At 30.4% G+C, this 18,506-nt stretch overlaps 1 protein-coding gene across 2 annotated transcripts in view; it reads left to right on the plus strand.

Annotated features, from left to right (window-relative positions):
- The first annotated feature begins 2,972 nt into the window (after positions 1-2,972).
- Positions 2,973-18,506, plus strand: part of LOC118202188 (INO80 complex subunit B) — a 72,789-nt gene continuing 57,255 nt past the window's right edge. Inside the window, exons 1-2 of one of the 2 annotated variants that reach the window (XM_085813418.1) lie at positions 3,044-3,129; positions 16,412-16,524. In XM_085813418.1, coding sequence (XP_085669544.1) covers positions 16,455-16,524 — 70 coding nt within the window. In that variant the 5' untranslated portion in view covers positions 3,044-3,129; positions 16,412-16,454. Of the gene's footprint in view, positions 3,130-16,411; positions 16,525-18,506 lie in introns of both variants that reach the window. The other variant, XM_085813419.1, reaches the window with a different exon arrangement.

Genomic DNA, 18,506 nt, shown 5'->3' on the forward strand with positions numbered 1-18,506 from the left:
AAAATTCGAAAAGCGGGGTAGGGTTTGGAAATACGCGGTAGAGAGAGTATTGCAACCTTCAACCGGTTCCAACATTAGTGTCACGTGACTGCTGCGCGAATTCCGAAAGTGCGGAAATACTTTACATTGCTTTCTATGGGACGAAAGACTTCTGCTCTGCTTGGTCACATAAAATTTAATTAAAAATGGTTATTCGCTGCAGCGCCTACGGATGTAAAGAAAGTTTCGTGAAAGGAGGACTTGTAACCTTTCATAGGTAAGTTAAAACTGCATGATTTATTATTTTGTTTTCAGTATTTTTGTCATTTAACTATCTCTGTTGAATTGGTTGGAAAGTTTCAGCCATATTGTATAAAAAAATTGCCGCCGTATATGACATTTTCAGCATGTACTATTAGCATCAAAATGTATTAAATACTGTGACACTATTTACTGGAATCACCCTTTACAAATAATTGAATTTTATATGTTTTTTCCGTGTATTCCGTTGAAATAGAAAGCTGCGCCAATTGGCGTTAACCTTTTTTCGCCAAGTCCTACGCGTTTTGATTTCATAAACAATTACTGCCTGCGATAAAAAAAGAAAAACACTATTATTAGCATTAAATTATTGAGAAAAGATTGTGCGATATGTTTACTTTGTTAAAAAAAAAAAAAAGGCTAAAGATCTTGATTCATGCAACATTGAACATAAACAGTTAAACAGCATTATTTTAAAAATCAGATTACTTTTATAAAGCTCAATGCTTTATCATTATTTTCTATAAAATCAATTAAAATAAAAATAATCTGAATTATAATTCTGTCTCATCTACGATGCTGTTAAAAATTTATTGTAATTGAAAAAATGCGATGTGAAAAACTTACCATATTTTAAATAGTATTTAAAAAAAAAAAAAAAAGGAGACTGAGAGCACTTTTAACTGTAATATCGTTTTGATCCTAATAATAAATACTGAGTTGAAGTTTGTTACCGTTTGATACATATTCAATATAAAATAATTTTTATAGTTAATAAGATGTATTGATCCCCCCATGACATACACATGAGTGTATGTCAGTAATTAAGAAATGGAATTATTAATATGGAAATCAGTAATTAAGATTGCATTATTTTGTTCCAGTAATATAATCTCGAGAAAAGAGAGTGCATTATTTTGTTCCAGTAATATAATCTCAAGAAAGGAAAGGCAATCAATGGCATAAATACATATAATACAATGTGATTTTCTTTTTCTCTTTAGGATGCACGAGATTTTTTTTTTACCTTCTCAAATAATATAACAGTAGTGCAATTAATTTTTTAACGTTATTCAAAATTAAAGTTTCCATCTCAATTTTTTATTATTTATTTTAGATTTTTTTCCTAAAATTATTTAACCTAAACATCTTAAACAATGGTGCAAATAATTTAAAGCAATTATTAAAAATATAGATAAAATATTCAGGAAAAAAGGGGTCAAGTTATATCTAAATATAATGGTAAAAAATCGAACAACCTAATTCGAGGCCGTTGTCTGCTGACTGCTAGCAGGCGGAAATAAAAAGTACTACCTGCCATATCAAAAGCGGGCCAAGCTGGCGATGAACAGCCTAAGCTATCACTCCCCAAGAGCATTAGTCACGTGGTATATGTTGGAGACACCCTAGCAGACGAATTCCGTGGGTGAGCCGTCTACCTGTTATATGAAGTCGTTGGCCGACCCCTGTGGAACACCAGCTTTGATTACTCTGGTAGTTGAGAAAGCAGTTCCAACTTTGATTTTGAATATTCTGTTGCTGATGAAAAGAGGCAATTAAGCGAATAAAATGATCTGGAAAATTGAGTTTGATTAATTTGTAAATGAGGCCGCGATGCCATACCCTGTCAAAAGCCTTCGCGATAGAATGTAGCCCAACGATTTCTAAGTATCACATCAATAAAAACGCTCTATAAACTGTCAATATTTTTAATAAAAAAGAAATAAATTGAAAGCTCTAATTTAATTTATTTAGAGAGATTTATTAAAACACACAACTGTGGATGAGGAGGGCAAGGATCGGGAGGGCAATTCCTCCCATTAAAGAATTACGTGAGCAAAGCCAAGAAAAGTCAGGGTGAGGAAGACTGAGAAATTTTTTCACAATACATTTGTGACCACGGTCAACACCGACTCTACTAGTAAAGTCGGTGTTGACCGTGTTCACCAAGGAGGTTAGAAACTCCTCGGTCTAACCTTCTTGGTGGTCACAAATGTATTGTAAAGAAAGTGTAACATTGAGATGTCACTACAACGTCATAGCAACTATATTGGGCAGGTTATATAAATTTGTTCAAAATATTTGGTGATGATTCAGGAAATTTGTTCGTTTTGATGATTTATTTTTATGTATTCAGCTATAACTTCTATTTAATATGCTAAGTAAATACAGATCTTTTAAAACTAATTTAAATTTGTAAATTAGTGCATTTTATTAGGGAGCTGAAATGCAGTTTTCCATAACGGCGTCTCATACTCATATGGTGGCCTTGTGTTTGACTTTTCATCTTACGTTTATTTATGTTACATGATACATTTTACTACCACATATATTCATTCAAGCTTATTCTTTGAGGAATAAGGGTTTTTGTGCATGTAAATGACATTTTTTTAAACACAGCGTAGTTTGATGTTACTCTATCCCAATAAATTCAATTTTATTCAATAGTTTTTGAGACTTTTAAACGCTTTTCATATATTTGAAGGTTTAATTTTAATGTTATTCAGTTAATCTTATAAAACAATTTTAAATACTTTGTTAAAAATTAAGTTATTTAAAATACTTTAATTATAAATAAAGACCAAAAGAGAGGTTAATTAAGAAAGGCTAATTTTTGAGCTGCTGCCTGTAGTAAAGCACGAGATGTGATGCAAGTTTTCCATGTGTGACATGATTGCGCATAAATGATTGGTGCCGTTCAATTTCATGTACTTATTTCATTCTAGCAAGGAATGTGGCAACATATGTATCGCTGTTTTTTTTTTTGAATTCTCCGTCTGCTCCATTTTGACAGATTTATAGCCATTAATTAGGACTAAATTTTATATATTAAATTGTGAAGAATGCCTAAGAAAAAAGAACCTGTTACCGAGGATGAAATTTCAATCGGTTCGTATTATATTTTTTGAAACTTTTTCCGAGAACTTAAATCTTTATACCTGTTGCTTTGTGATCTCAAGTAAGAAGTGCAGTTCTTTTAGGTATCGCGTAAATTTGTTATGAATGCGTAATTAACTGAATACTTCGTAAGAGGCATTACATATTTGTATAAGAAAACAAACATTTTGATTTGCCTGGTTATTGTAGTTGCAACGATGTCAGGTTTTTATTAATTATTAAATGTTTAACAAATATTGAATTTGTTGAACTATTAATTTTTTGTCTTATTTGTTTATGAAAACTAATATTTTTATTTAATATATCCAAAAAATGTGATTACATTATGTTATTATAATTTAGTTGTTTTTCAGCTGATCGAGCCCGGCATTAATTTTAAACTGTAATTTATTTTTGTGAAAGAAATTTACTGTGTTCTCTAACGTTTTGGAAATAATAAATCAAGTATAAAAACCAGAGAAATTAATTTTCACTTTGTATTTCTAAATGCATTTTATAGTTTTCTTACATAGCACGTTAAGTCTTGCTTTTTCATACAGTAGTTTATATTATACTAAAAAGACCTCTTGTGTAGATTTTATATGTAATGATTAAGTAATATTTTATAGCATAGTATTTGAAACACTTATTACTGAAATTAGCAAGGCTGCCTTGGCACAAAAGATTATTGGTCTTTCATTTCTTTCATCTTCACATTTTGCCTTACTTGATTAAGCTGAAGCAAAAGTGCTTCTGGTTTAATGATTCTTTCTTGTTTTGTTTTGTCTTATGATTCTAATGAAAATTTATAAAAATATTTTTTCGAAAGATTGTCAATTGGTATTTACCCTCGAGATGAACTATGGAGCATGCTGTGAAGATCTATCATTTTATGAAACTCATAACACTGGGCAATTTATGGATTCCTGTTAAAATAATGTGACCACCTCAGGTTCAGAATGATCTTACTCTTCTAATATATTATAAAGAATACAATTAAAACTTCTGGTACTTGAACAAGTAGTTGGAACATATGCTCCCCAGTAGCGAATATGGTAAATCTGGATTGAGAAAATGATGTGACATTATTTAATAGAGCATGTTCATTGATGTCATTGTAAAGGGCAAATACTATTGTAATGGGCTTCTTTCAGAATGTCTTAATCAAATTTTTGAGAAAATAGCTAGCATGGTTAAATTCACTGTTATCGAACATAAGTCCTGGTTTAGAAATGAGAATTAGTTAACTGTCATAAGAAAATACTTGCATTTAAATTCCAAAATTGGTTAATCTTTGAATTATGGTAACTTGGCGATTTTTTGGCGAGCAACCCTGCTACAGCAACCTGCTAGTGTTTGTTTGGACGCCATTTTGTTTTCACGAAGTAAAGGCTTTTTTTTTAGAACTTTTATGGAACAAAAGTTCTTAATCATGACGAAGATTAGGTGCGAAATTAGGAGAAAGTGCAGAATCGCAAACTGCTTGCCGCGTTTTTAAGAATTGCACATACATGGTAACCATGTACACGTTGATCTATTTTCACTTAAAAAAAAAAAAAAAAAAAAAAAAAAAAATCCCAGAATTGCACAAAAATGGCATTGCGCACACTCTTGACTTTATCCATGTACACTGCTAAAGTCCTAGCCAGTAACCTTTATCGCCTTACCAAAATGTCGCCAAACTACCTGTTACCATATTCCAGTTACCATGGCCAGATAATTATCATGGACAAGAACACTTACATTGATGGTGTCACTAAACTCTTAAACAAAGGACCATATATTCTGATCCCGAAAGACCCTTCACCTTCAGACCTCTAAAAAATAAAAATTGCGATTAAATCTTCACAAATTCTTCCGACACACTTAAAATTATCGCTTGTCCAATCTGTTGCGAATTGTGCGAGATTATATGCTCTTCCCAAAATTCATAAAAGTGGCATTCCTTTCCACCCTATTGTATCAAATTTAGGCTCTGTTTCGTATCTGTTAATTGAATATTTAGTTTCTAGATTTTCAACTCTATTAGACAATAAATAACATTTACACCATAAAAAATTCAATAGAGTTTGTAAAAAAAGATAAAAAAACATTTCTCCTAGGAATTTACTCATGGTTTCCTAAGAATTTACTCATGTAAAATCATTATTCACTAATGTTCCAGCTCTTTTAAGGTTCCTCGACATTTTGGTCACACGTAACATATCTGACTTCAGTACTACTGTTTACCGTAAACCTTTATGTTAATCCTTTCTTCTAGAAAGGTAATAACTTTTAGGGCTAATCTTTGGAATATGGTAATAGATAGTTTGGTGACATTTTGGTAAGGCGATAAAGGTTACTAGCTAGGACTTTAGCAATAATCTGGGAAGTACACAATTTGAATCACAGACTATTTTGTCTCAGAGAAATGAGAGATCATGAGACATGTATTGTGACATTTTCCGGAAAATTCCAATCGGGATTTTAGCTAATAAGCACTTAGAAACAATTTCGTTGCTAAAGTGCAGAATCGTCCACTTATTTGTTTGGCGCTTTTTACAAGAATAAGAGGAATTGGAATTTTTTCAATTTTCTTTGACATTTTAAGTGAAAATAGGTCGATGTGTATATGGATAAAGTCAAGAGTGTGCGCAATGCCATTTTTGTGCAATTCTGGGATGTTTTTTTAAGTGAAAATAGGTCGACGTGTACATGGATACCGTGTATGTGCAATTCTTAAAAACATGGCAAGCAGAGGGCGATTCTGCACTTTCTCCCAATTTCGCACCTAATTTTTGTCATGATTAAGCACTTTTGTTCTAAAAAAGTTCTAGCATAAGCGTAATTTGGCTAGCAGATTGTTGGAAAAAATGTTGAGTAAACAAAAATGCCTTTACTTCGCGAAAACAAAATGGCGTCCAGAAAAAAAAACTAGCAGGTTGCTGTAGCAGTGTTGGTCGCCAAAGTTTCGCCAAAAAAATTACCAAGTTATCATAATCTGAAAATTCGCCACTTAATTCGCCACTTTTAGTTTAATAAACAAACGGTTAATGAAAAAAAAAAAAAAAAGTAATTATGCTCAAATTTTTGCTTTTCTGAAAAGCTAGCCTAACTTTAACATAATATGTAACTGCACTTACCTTTTTTTTTTATATAGAATAACAGTAACAACAAACAATCACAATATATATATATATATATTAAAAAAATCACAAAAAATAACTGTTACACAAATTACTATGATTGCAACAGTAGACGCAAAATAAGGATTAAGCAGTGTGTCAAACGTGTCTGCAATGCTTGCCCTTACATACCCATCAGCATCATGTATTTTTGTTCATATATATTTACAAGATCAGCTCAGCTTTATGTCAAAAACTGCAAAAAGCAATACAGTCAAAAGTCATTAATTCGGACACCTATAATCCGGACCTCAAAGCTACAAACTTTTGCGCGCGTCGTAAGCCTTTTTCGGCTGCAAATACGCGTGTGCACGTGCGCAAAATACGTTTACGAATGCGCGTTTAATGTATAACAGACGGTATAAGCTAAGCTAAAATTATCTAATTCAGTTAATGTTGCAGATTGCGTTGTTCCTTAATCTTTGAATTGGGTTCGGATTATTATTTTTTGCAGACTGTTAGAGCAATTTTATAAAAGTAAACTCTAACTTTCGATTATGTCAAATAGAATTTCTGATATCTATTTACTAATATGTAAAGGATATACAAAGCAAAAGTATCTTTCGAAGTCCATTAAACAAAAAGTGGAATTGCTGCAAAAAAGGGATAAAGGCATATCCTTTGTTTATCTAAACTTTAACGTTTGTTTATCTAAACTTTGTTTATCTTTAACACTGCGGCACGCAGTGTATTGGAAGTTGATCTGTCAGCACTATCCTTATCTTCAGGGCAGATGTTTTTATTTTATTTGGCTTATAATTCCTTACTAAATGTTGTATTTCATCTCGATGTACGTCGTCTTTGATATGATTTAAATCAAATTCCTCATCATTATAATTTGCTTCCGATAGCGAAGAAAGTGACAGAGGTTATTGAAAATGAAAAAATTTCGATTGACAAATTAGTCGGTATTCTCGACACAGCAATTATAAGACTAGAACAGCGGAACTTTGTAACTGAACAAGAAATTATGTCTGTTTATAGAATTAAAGAGAATGTATTATCACATAAAAAAACGAAGCATTATAAACAACTTACATTGAAAGAAATTAATAAAGTAAGCAAATAAATATTAAGCTTTTTTTTTTTTTTTTTTTTTTTGTAAATTTTGATACCCTTTAGATCGTAATTGTTCTTTATTTCATAAATTACGGTTTCATATTTTTAATTTTATAATTTCTGCATGCCATTTACCAGATTTAAACTGATGATCTATAATCCGGAAAAATCGATAATCTGGAATCGTCGAAGTCCCGACGAGTCCGGATTAACGACTTTTGACTGTATTTTGTCTTCTAAGGAGGAACTGCTGAATATCCACATTCTCTTTGAGTTATTTCCAGCCTTTATTGTATCTATTTTCCTAATAAATTGTTCATTTTTTTCCTGTTTATCGAGCTTACTATTCAAAGAAACATTAATGATCCCATTGCAGAGTTGTTGCGTATGATTTGAACATTTGTAACTCGAGACACCGTTCATCATTTGAGGCTCTTTTTGTTCAGGTAATTTGTTCGTGAAATGAGGCATTCAAGATCCAAGGTTCTATTGTGTATCTTTTATTTTTCTATGATATATATTGTTGTTTCTGAACATTTAAGAAAATGGTCATTATATATATATATATATATATATCAATAAAGACTTACAGTAAAAAATTTAGAACTAATTTTTCACAAAAACCAAAAATTGAAATTCATAATTAGAAAATTTCAAATAATCCTATAAATGCAACAAAGAGTTTAAAAAATGTTAAAACCAAAAAATTTCAAACAAGCTAAACCCTTTTTCAAAAACCATGAGATTCAAAAACCATTCTGAAGAGAATCTTTCGTGGCGTATGTACGTACGTATCTCACATAACTCAAAAACGAGTAGCCTCAGAATGTTGAAATTTTGTATATAGGACTGCTATAACATGTAGATGTGCACCTCGTATTTTGGTTGCAATCGGCCGCACCAAACGTATATAAATATATTTATATATATATTCCCTCTGTTACCCGGCTCAGTGATCTCAGTTTCTTTACTCTTATATGTTTCTTTACTCTTATATCTTTACTCTTATATCTTTACTCTTATACATTTTTTGCTTTAAAAAAATAATTGAATTATGTTGTTTTTATCTTCCGGTTAAGGTTTTATGCCTTTAGTAAATCTGTATGCAATATTTTTAAAATTATCAACAATTTTAAAGCTGTTTAAGTGCCGCTAAGCCTTTTTTTTTTTTTTTTTTTTATGATGGGCTTTGATTCTTTACATTTGAAACAGCAGACTAGTGGATTTGTTGCCAATCACCCCAATTCAAAACATTAATTCACTTCATCAGGGAGGGCGAGGAACATTTAAATCAATTGAAATCTCTTTTTTACAAAAATCCTTGCTTTTCTGTATCCAGAATTAGCCGATGAACCATTTAAATTAATTTCATTTTAATTATAATAGTTCACCCTAAAAATTCTAGCTCTTCCCCAAAGCAAAGAAAAAATAAATTGTAATTAGAATCTTGTACCTTAAATAAAGAGAAATCTATTTTATATAAAGAAATAAAACCAAAAGTGAAAAATTAAAATAATTTAGTGAAAAATACAAATCAAAATTTTACGTAATGTATAACATATAATCCAAAGAATTTTAAACTTTAGTGAAATTTTAAAACTTTAGGTGAAAAGGTTTAATTAAAACTCGCAATAAATAATTAAAAACTTTGAGCACTTTCATTATATCCCAATCGAAGCTAGTAATATTGTGACTCTAGTGATGTAGAGGTTTGCCGTTTTGTCTTCATTGGCAAAACTAAAACACCTTGGCGAGAAAGTAATTGCTCAAAAGGCTAAAATTTGGAACAAAAGCTGGAATTTTGAAGACGAAAGAAAAACTTTAAAATACTTCAATGAAAATTTTTTAAAATTGACAAAGAAAAAGAGTACTTTATTAATTGAATGAAATTAAAATAAATTCTTACTCTTTTAACCCTTTAACTGCTTAAGACGTGTTTAAACGTTTTTGGAATTTCTTTAAAAATGCTTAAGACGTCTTTACACGAAATTCAAATCGCACGGAAAATGCTTAAGACATGTATACACGAAGCCCGAATTTCGCGAAGATTGCTTAAGACGTGTTTAGACGACGCGATCTAGTCTTCCTTCCCCTACCTTTCTGCAGGCGGCTGTCAGTTGACACAAAGGTCTTAATAGGGTGTGAAGTCTCTTTGAAAAGAGCACTTTAGGAAAAAGTCCTTAGAGTGAAGTATCTTTGTCAGACAGCAGGTATGTATTATCTGTGTGCCGACTAATAGTTTGCGAAAGAAGATAAATCGTTTTACAACTGTTTGCCTTGTGGTACTTTATACAAATGAAAGTCAAACAGGATCCGACGTTGTTATAGTACATTGCCGAATTTTAGTAGAAACAAGAAAAAATAAGTATTGTAACGGAGGACGCCTTTATGCCTATATGTTATAGAATCAAATATTTTATTTTTGTATTGAAAAATGATTACAATTTCTGATTCGTCAGGAAAAAATAAAATGTTGCAACCAGCTTACTTGTTTGCCTTCGTATTTCAAATGCACGTTATTATAATGGTATATTCTTCTTTCTACATTCTTAAATGTTAAAACTGTGCTTTCAGCATGCCTGAGTTTTGTACTCGTATGTGTGGCTCTATGCTCCATAGAAATGGCGAACTGACATATAAAAATTATATGAATGTTGAAAGGAAGATATTCTACTCGAAACTTCAACTAAATGGAATAAATGAATACGCCGAAGGAATTTCTAGAAATATTTGCTTTAAAAATTTTATTATTAAGATTTTAAATCCAAAATGTTTTCAAATCTGAAGAAAAAAATATGTAATCCTTGAAACATTTTTGGAAAGAAATCTATCGATATAAAATCTCTTAAAATTAATGGAGTGTAAATTAATTAAAACAGTTAGTGCACGGAAGGGTTAGATAAACTCAGCACAAAAAATTACAGTCAGAAGGTCAATTATTTAAAGATATAAATGAATTACATTAAAAGAATTTAAAATAAGTTAGCATCTGTCCAAATGTCAATGCTAACGCAGTAGCACGGATGAAAGTTATTCTTTAAATTCCGAACTTAATTCATCCGTCGGTACGCAATGATTGTGTCTTTGCGATTACTTTTCTTATAGATACTATAAAAGGCCGCCAACGAAGTAACGGTAAAATCGTTGAATACTAAATAGTTTGAAGCGGGTTCAAATCCTGACGAGTGGATTGCCTGCATAGCAGTTTTAGCGAATTTTTCCTGCCCATGTTTAATGTGAATATGAGCCAATTTTAGTTAGCTTTTCATGATGACGTGCCTTGATTACGAGTCCTCGCTCGGGTTGTGTTTGGTTTGGCTTGTTAGATTATTAAGCACGTGAAGGCGATCTGTCTTTCGTGACAGATTTTCTAAGGGAAACAATCTCACACTACAAAAAGTTAAAACCATAAAAATGCTCATGCAATAGCTTGTTCATGGGGGTTTAAATGCAGGTCAAACTACCAGTATGTTAAGAGAAGCAATTTCAAGAATGTTTAATTATTTTATTTAGTTTGTCATAAGCTAAATAAAATAATTAAACATTCTTGAAATCTCTTCACATTACTGAAATGGCTATAACTTCGAATTATACTATACTACCACTTTTCCTCTAATATGAAATTTTGAACTTTTCCGTTATCGGACAGCCCACCAGCGACTGAGCGGAGTCTAACGGAACAACTGGTGGTTCTGTCCGGGGTTCGAATCCCGGCAAACGGGCTGGTTGCCAGGATGATATTCTTAGTTTTCCATATGTGTAACATGTATGCAAGCCAATTTCCGTTAGGCTGTCCTCGAACGAAGGCATCCTTCACCTTAGGCAAATAACCATCGAGTACTTTGCCATAATCAAATAAATCTTTATCCATAACATGCTTCAAATATTTTTATGTTGATAAGTTCATGCACCAAAGTTGGTCCCCGTTGAATGAAATGTGTTGTTTATTTTTTCTTTGTTTTTAATAACAACAATGTTCTTGTTTTCAGAATCTGAATTATCTATAAAATTCTTTTAATAATATGCGATTCTATTTTGTTTTTTGTTTAATGAAAAATTAATTTAAGCGACAAATCTCTTACATTTAGAAAAATTTTCAATTTTCGAAACGAGTTGCTGTCAAAAGCGCATCTTCTCGTTGCTGCATATATTTATTTAAAGCAAACTGCTTGGCGCGTGTGCTTTTATATTTGAAAAGATTCAGCGAATTTTCAACAAAGTTATTAATTTTACTGAATTTTGTGGATTCTTTGTGTTTTGAGGTAAAAGTCAAACCATCAGATATGTGATAACCTTAAAATAAGGGTATATATAATTAGGATTTTGCGGCCAGACATTCGAAGCGAAATAAATACATTACAAAAAATCATCTATGTAGAATTAATGTATATTCCATTTAGTATTTTAATTTACCAGTGTTATTACACATCAGTTTATCAGTGTAAGTTATATCGAGTTTTAGTTGTGTTCGATATAAGAATTTTATTTGCTTTATATAAATCCGATTCGTTTAATAATATTATATTTATTAAATAATATTATATTTATTAAATACTATTTATTAGGTTTCTAAATCTGTCAAACCCAATCAATGGTCTCCTGGCTAAGATATCTGATTATCGCTATTTCGACTCATATTCGAACCCAAACAAACGAACTGTTTGAATTTTGTGATTTTCCCTATGTGTAACATGAACATGAGTACGTTTTACTTAGAAAGTCTTCCATGGAGACATTCATTGCTTTCGGCTGATAGATCTCGTTTCCTTTGCCATACTCAAAAAATCTAAAAATTTTTCAAAAAGACTAACAGATGCATATAACAAAATAAAATTAAGTAAATGCATATAAGAAAATAAAATTAAGGAAATGCATATAAAAAAACTGAAGTAAATGTATATAACGAAAAAAAAAAATGAGGTAAAAACAAATTTTCAATAATTTTTCAATACAGTAGTTTTTAAATTGCTAGTTTTCAAATTTTATTTCATTTTTATGTATGTACTAATATACAGTGTATGTGTATGAAAGTGTGCTTGTTCGGCATATCCATATATATTAATTAAATAAATCTGATTTGAAAATGCTTGCACTAGCGCGCTTTTCTCGTAATTTGAAAAACACTAAAGTATTGTCTGAGAAAAATATTTATAAAGAAAATTAAATTTCATCTCCTTACTCGGTGCTGTGTAAAAAATTTAAATAAGCTTATTAATTTTTTTCTTCTTTATTAAAAACAAATTAGTTTCTTTTCATCTATATATGAAAAATAACAAAAGCTTGCTGTCAGAATGGAAATTCTTAAAAATATAAAACTCGTTTTTTCGAACAAAAGTTTCTGAGAAATTTCTCTAGGTCAGCAGGTAGTAACAGGACCACTGACTGCTTTGTTTGAAAAACCCAATGAAGTGGATGATTTTACCCCCAAAAGGTTTTCTTTAACAAAGCAGATGCGGTCCAAATGGCTTTGCTGAGAAGCGTTCGTATTTGAATAGTTTGAAGCTTGAAAGCTTGAGTTGGAAGACGTTCCCGAAGCAATCAGTCAGACAGCAATAAAATTTGTTATAGATATTTCTCTCTCTCTCTGTGAGTTCTTGAAATCTTATTATGAAAGTTTATTTTGTTTTACATATATAAGGAAACTGCATGTAAATCAAAATAATTCAAGGCACCCATTGTTTGTTGCGCAATAACAGCGCTGATCATATGTTTCGTATAGGAAATCATTTTCTTCGTGTTATCGTATAACGGAAAATATCCACAGATTATATTTTACAGTTTTTAAGAAGTCATGGGTTATCTGCTTTAAGAGAACACCTTCGTGGGCAATTTTCTAAATAAAATTGGCTTGAATTCATGTTACGCATCTGGAAAATCATAAAGACCACAAGCAGCTAAACTGTTTGGTTGCCAACAACAAACTACCAACATCCAGCAATCTCATTCACTCAACTATAGTGAACTTAAACTAATGTTTGTATATTATTAGTAGTATTAAAATAACGAAAATATTTATTCTAATAAAAATTTTTGTTTGAATATCCTCCCTAGTAAGGTATTTCCTTTGGTTGGAGATTTTCAACAATAAATGCTATGTTCAAACAAGACATTTATTTAGAGCATAATGCTTCAAAAATGTATCCTGGGATCCCTAGGAAAAAAATATCGCCGGAAAATATATCTCCGAAAAAATATTTAATTATTTATATACTTATGATTAATTATTAAATAATTAATAACTTTTATAATTATTAAATGAAATGCTTATTTATACTTTACCAAATGTACAGCAACACTCTTTCTTTACAAAAATACCATATTGAATAAATTATATTGTAAGCTAATAAGTAACAACATTGCTTTGTTTAATTAAGATACAATAACAAGCCGAACAAACATTAAATTGGAAGTCAAACAACAAACATCAGCGTTATATTTTCAAATTTTCACAATCTAATTTTCATTATATCTTATCTCGTTCATTTGCGCTTTTGCAGCTCAAGATGATGGTTCAGTAAAACCATCGAAACTAGTCCTGTGAAAATTTGAAAATATAACGCTGATTTTTGTTCTTTGACTTCCAAATTAATTGCTTTGTTTGTTATTAATATGTCTCATCTTTCCTATTTCAGATAAAATTTACTAGTGTTTCTTGGGCAGGAAAGCAAGAATTTTTAATTTGAATCAATAAATTTATGATACACTGAAAACGGTTTCAAGTTATGCTTCCCTTTCTGAATATCTTGAATGTATATGAAAAAGTAAAATGCAAATTTATTATTAATATTATGACCCTTAAAAAACACCCAAATATTTTGTTTATTACTCTCTTAAAACTACGTAATAATGACGGAAAAAAGAAATTATTTAAAATAATTATTAGTTGCATGCAGTTGAAGAATATAGGAAAATGCTGAAGGTTTTAAAGATTTTTAATTAATGACAAAAATACAGAAAATCAGAAATAATACGAAATGTTTCAGCAATATCTCAGAAGGAATGAAAGTTGCACCAGATATTTTTCAGAATATAATTTTAGTGATAGCAGTTTAATCAGTCTGCATTGAAATTCCTGTGATAATCAGTGACATACAGATTTAGGTTACTTAGGTTAAAAATGAGTAATAATTTATAATTTAACCGGGTAAATTTTAAAACCAATTTATTTGAAAACTAGCAGCTTCGCTGCGAGCTTTCGTCTGGCTTTTAAATGTACCGGGAAAATGGCTGAAGGGAACTCCAAATGTTAAATTTAAAAACTGCGTAGGATTTTACTCTGCAGAACAACTTCATAAAAAAGTTATTACGTATAACAAAATTACAATGAAATAAGCAATATCCCTTAATATAAATATTAATTATCCTAATAAATAAATTAACCAAATTCCCTTTGCAAAATCTTAAGAACCCAAAGGGTATAAAGGAGGTTAAGAACTTTGTTTCCTAATAAAATCAGTCAAAACTTTTCAATATCTTAAAAACAGTGAAATGAGCAATAAATAAAATAAAGGAATACGAAAAACAAAAAATTCTGAAAAGCAAAGTATAATTAATGATATTTTATCTTATGTTTTCAAGGGAAAAAATTACAATGAAATAAGCTATATCTCTTAATACAAATATGAATTATCCTAATTAAAAAATTAACCAGCTTTCCGTAGAAGAACAAAAATCATGCAAAACTTTTCAATATCTTATAAACAGTGAAATAAGCAAAAAATAACATGAAAGCAACCCAAAAAACATAAAATTCCGCCCAGAATGTTACTCCACAGAACAACTTTATCAAAAAAAAAAAAAAAAAAAAAAAAAAAAAAAAAAAAAAAATATATATATATATATATATATAAATGACAATGAAATATGCCAATATCTTAAAAACAGTGACATAAGAAATACGATGAAAAATTGTTGCCAAACCCATATTTCTAAAAGAATGAAACTATTCAAAATGATGCGATTTCATCAAAAATCTATCAACAACAATAAGACAGGAAAATTGTTGCCAAAATCACATTTTTAAAGATGTGAGATGTGTACTCGGAAGCTTCATTTAAAAAATCTTTTAAAAATACAAAATATTATCATTTTTCCAAAATTCTTTTTGTAAAAGCATTCACAAGGATGAAAGTTTAACGTGTCCAAAAATCAAAGAAAAATAAACTGTACATTTTTAAAAATAAACTTTTTTAGAAAAAATCCCATTGAAAAAGTGTTAAGCTCCCTTTGTTCAATAAATTCGTATTTAATCGATTTATTAAAACATGAAATTTATTTTAAGTTCGTAAAATAGTTAAGTACCTACGTTTCATGACGATGTGAAAATGGAGTGTGTAGAGTAAAATCTCGCTTTCCTATAGCCCATTATGTTTCAAAATGACACGATTTCGTTACAAAACATGAAATAAAAAAAATTCGAATTCGAAAAAATCGCTTCGAAGTGCACTGGCTCTTGTGTAGATGTACCTATGTACCAAATTTCGTAGCCGTGGGTCTATTAGCTTACCCGCAGCGCGAACGAAAGGCACACACAACAGACTCTTTCTTTTATTATATGTAGAGAAGATATGTAGAGATAAGATTCTTTAAGGGAAGGAAACTTTTAAGTTTTGCAGCTGTACCCCCTGCGGCATTAAGACGGTCATCACGGAGAGTCTAGCCTTTTTCAATTCTCTTGAGAGCTCACCGAACAATATTTAGTAATCAATCTCACTTAGCGGAATCTTTGAAGTAAAATTCTGGGAGGGATGAGAAATAACAAAAGAACTGCTTGACAATTTTCAGAGGTTTAGGGTTATTTTCGTGACATTTTACGGGAAGTTCGGTCCAAAACTAGCGACAGTTTTAAAGGGATTCACAGAAAATCACTCGACAGGCTAAGGGTTAAAATAAAAATGGGAATAAAGAACATCTAATTAAATTTTGAAATCAATTCTTCTTTAAAAATAGTAGGCTCAAAAAGGTGCCTAAAAAGTGGTAAAAAAGTTTTTAGTAGTTGTTCTGTAGATATGAGTAGAAAAATCCATAAAGTTGATTTTTAGATTTTTTAATATTGTAATTTAAAATTACAGAAAAGCGTAGAAAAGTAAAACATCTTCACGTCATGGGCTTATCATGATGACTTTGAATATGTATGATCCTTCAAGATGTAAGAGAAACACCCCGAAGTGGAAAATAAAAACAGGTAAATTGACAACCTTGTATTTGATGTAGATTTTATAAAATCTACATCAATTTCGAGGGTAAAACGGGTCCCCCTTCATCAGGAGCAGAAATTGCTCTTGATGAAGAGGGACCCATTTTGCCCTCGAAATCGATCCAGATTTTACAAAATTTACGCCAAATACAAGGATGTATGGCTCTTGTTTAGTAACAGAATAGTAATTAAAATAAAATAAAATAAAAACCTTTAAACCCTTTAAAACATCCTTCTTTATCCTTCTCTTTTGGAGCTTAGCTTTCGGATAAAAAATTCATACTTTTGAAAAGGGTATATAAGGTGTAGACTATTCAAAATTTCTTTAAAAGACTATTAATAAATTTTAAATTAATTTCATTAACTTTTAAAATTTTGGGGAGAATTAGTATTTCTTCTTTTTGTGTTTCTATTTCAGTGTAAACTTTGTAAATTTTTCTAATTTGTTAATAATATTATTTACAGTAACTTTTTTAGATATGTTGGAGTTCCAGTTTCTAAGTTTATTAGTGAGAAAAATTAAAATCTTTTCTTTTATCAAAAAGTTTACTTTCTTTTAGATTATGAATACTTAGATCAAGATAATCTATTTCTTTTTGGTTTTTATTGGTCCTGTTTAATTTTAGCAAATTTGGATAGATGTTGCTGTTTTTGATGAGATTAAAATTGTTGAAAGTAATGCCATTAATATATCTGTAAGTGTGTTCAAATTTACTGAAATCATTAGCAGATAGGCTTTTCAGGAATTTGAATTCTTTAGAAAATAGAAATAAGTTACAAATATGAGTGGAATATGAGCTTCCCATTGGAATTTCTTGTGTTTGCAGGTAAAGAAAGTTTCAATGTTTAATATAGTTGTATAGCAAAAAATTCCATTTTTGAATATCCAGAATATTAAGTATTTCAAGATAAAATTTTGTCATTTCTAAAAGATTTTTGTAAATTTCTTTGAGTGGCAGAGATGTCTAGAGATTTCCTAGAAGTCTAGAAGTCATAGCGGTTAATATATTAAATTTTAAGATTTCTAACTTCAGTAATTTTCAAGTTGTCGTTAATAATCCAGCAGAAGTTTTTGTCTTTTTTTTTAACTTGTTCAAAACTACATTACAAATAGTCTTAAGTAGATTGGTAAAAATATTATCAAAATTCTTGAAGTTTCGGGTACTATTGGCTATAATATATATGTTACTATGAAAGACAGAAATTGGAGAATGTCGATATTCACCGGTGAATGTCAACACATACCTAATACGTCAGTGAAAGACCGAATATTTGGTTATATTCTTGTACATTTGAACCATCACCGGTGTATGTCGACAATCACAGATATACTGTGGTGGAGGTCGAAAAGAGAAGTCGAGTTCAGCAGAGGGGCGACTGTCTATTGCCAAATCCTTTGCTCTCTTGCAATTGAAGTTATGTAGCATGTATTTGTTATACTCTGTAACACTGTTTGTTAGTCTTATGCTAGATTTGATGGTATGCGCAACGTTTTCTTAAATTTTTTTTTTTTATCTGATACCTTAAATTATGTTGAATGGATACTTCAGTGAGTGGTGAACTTTTCTTTGAAAAGTTAAATGCATTAATTGTGAGTAAACAAGAAGACAATTGTTTTTATTTTTCAAACACATCTCTCCTCATCGGAATTAATTTCTCCTTATGAAGCTATGCTTGGCATTAAACCAAGAAGAGGCATAGCATCATCTTTTTTGCTTGCTGAACAAATCGCAAATATTGAAACCGAAGAACAACTCTTAAGAAATTGCTAATATTTTTTAAACCGAAGAACAACTTGAAGAAACTGTTAATACTTTTGAAGAAAATTTGAGCAGTGGCATACCGAAAACCATATTCCAAAGAAAAATATTGAGGAAGATCTGCAGCCTACCGCGTCTTCGTATCAAGCCTGGACTGAGCAACACGAGTTAGTTTCTATACACTGTGATTAATGCAAACAAATAAATGAT

The sequence above is a fragment of the Stegodyphus dumicola genome, chromosome 3, assembly GCF_044657685.1.
Source record: "Stegodyphus dumicola isolate Sdum_Otavi_A_Nest chromosome 3, ASM4465768v1".
NCBI lineage: Eukaryota > Metazoa > Arthropoda > Arachnida > Araneae > Eresidae > Stegodyphus > Stegodyphus dumicola.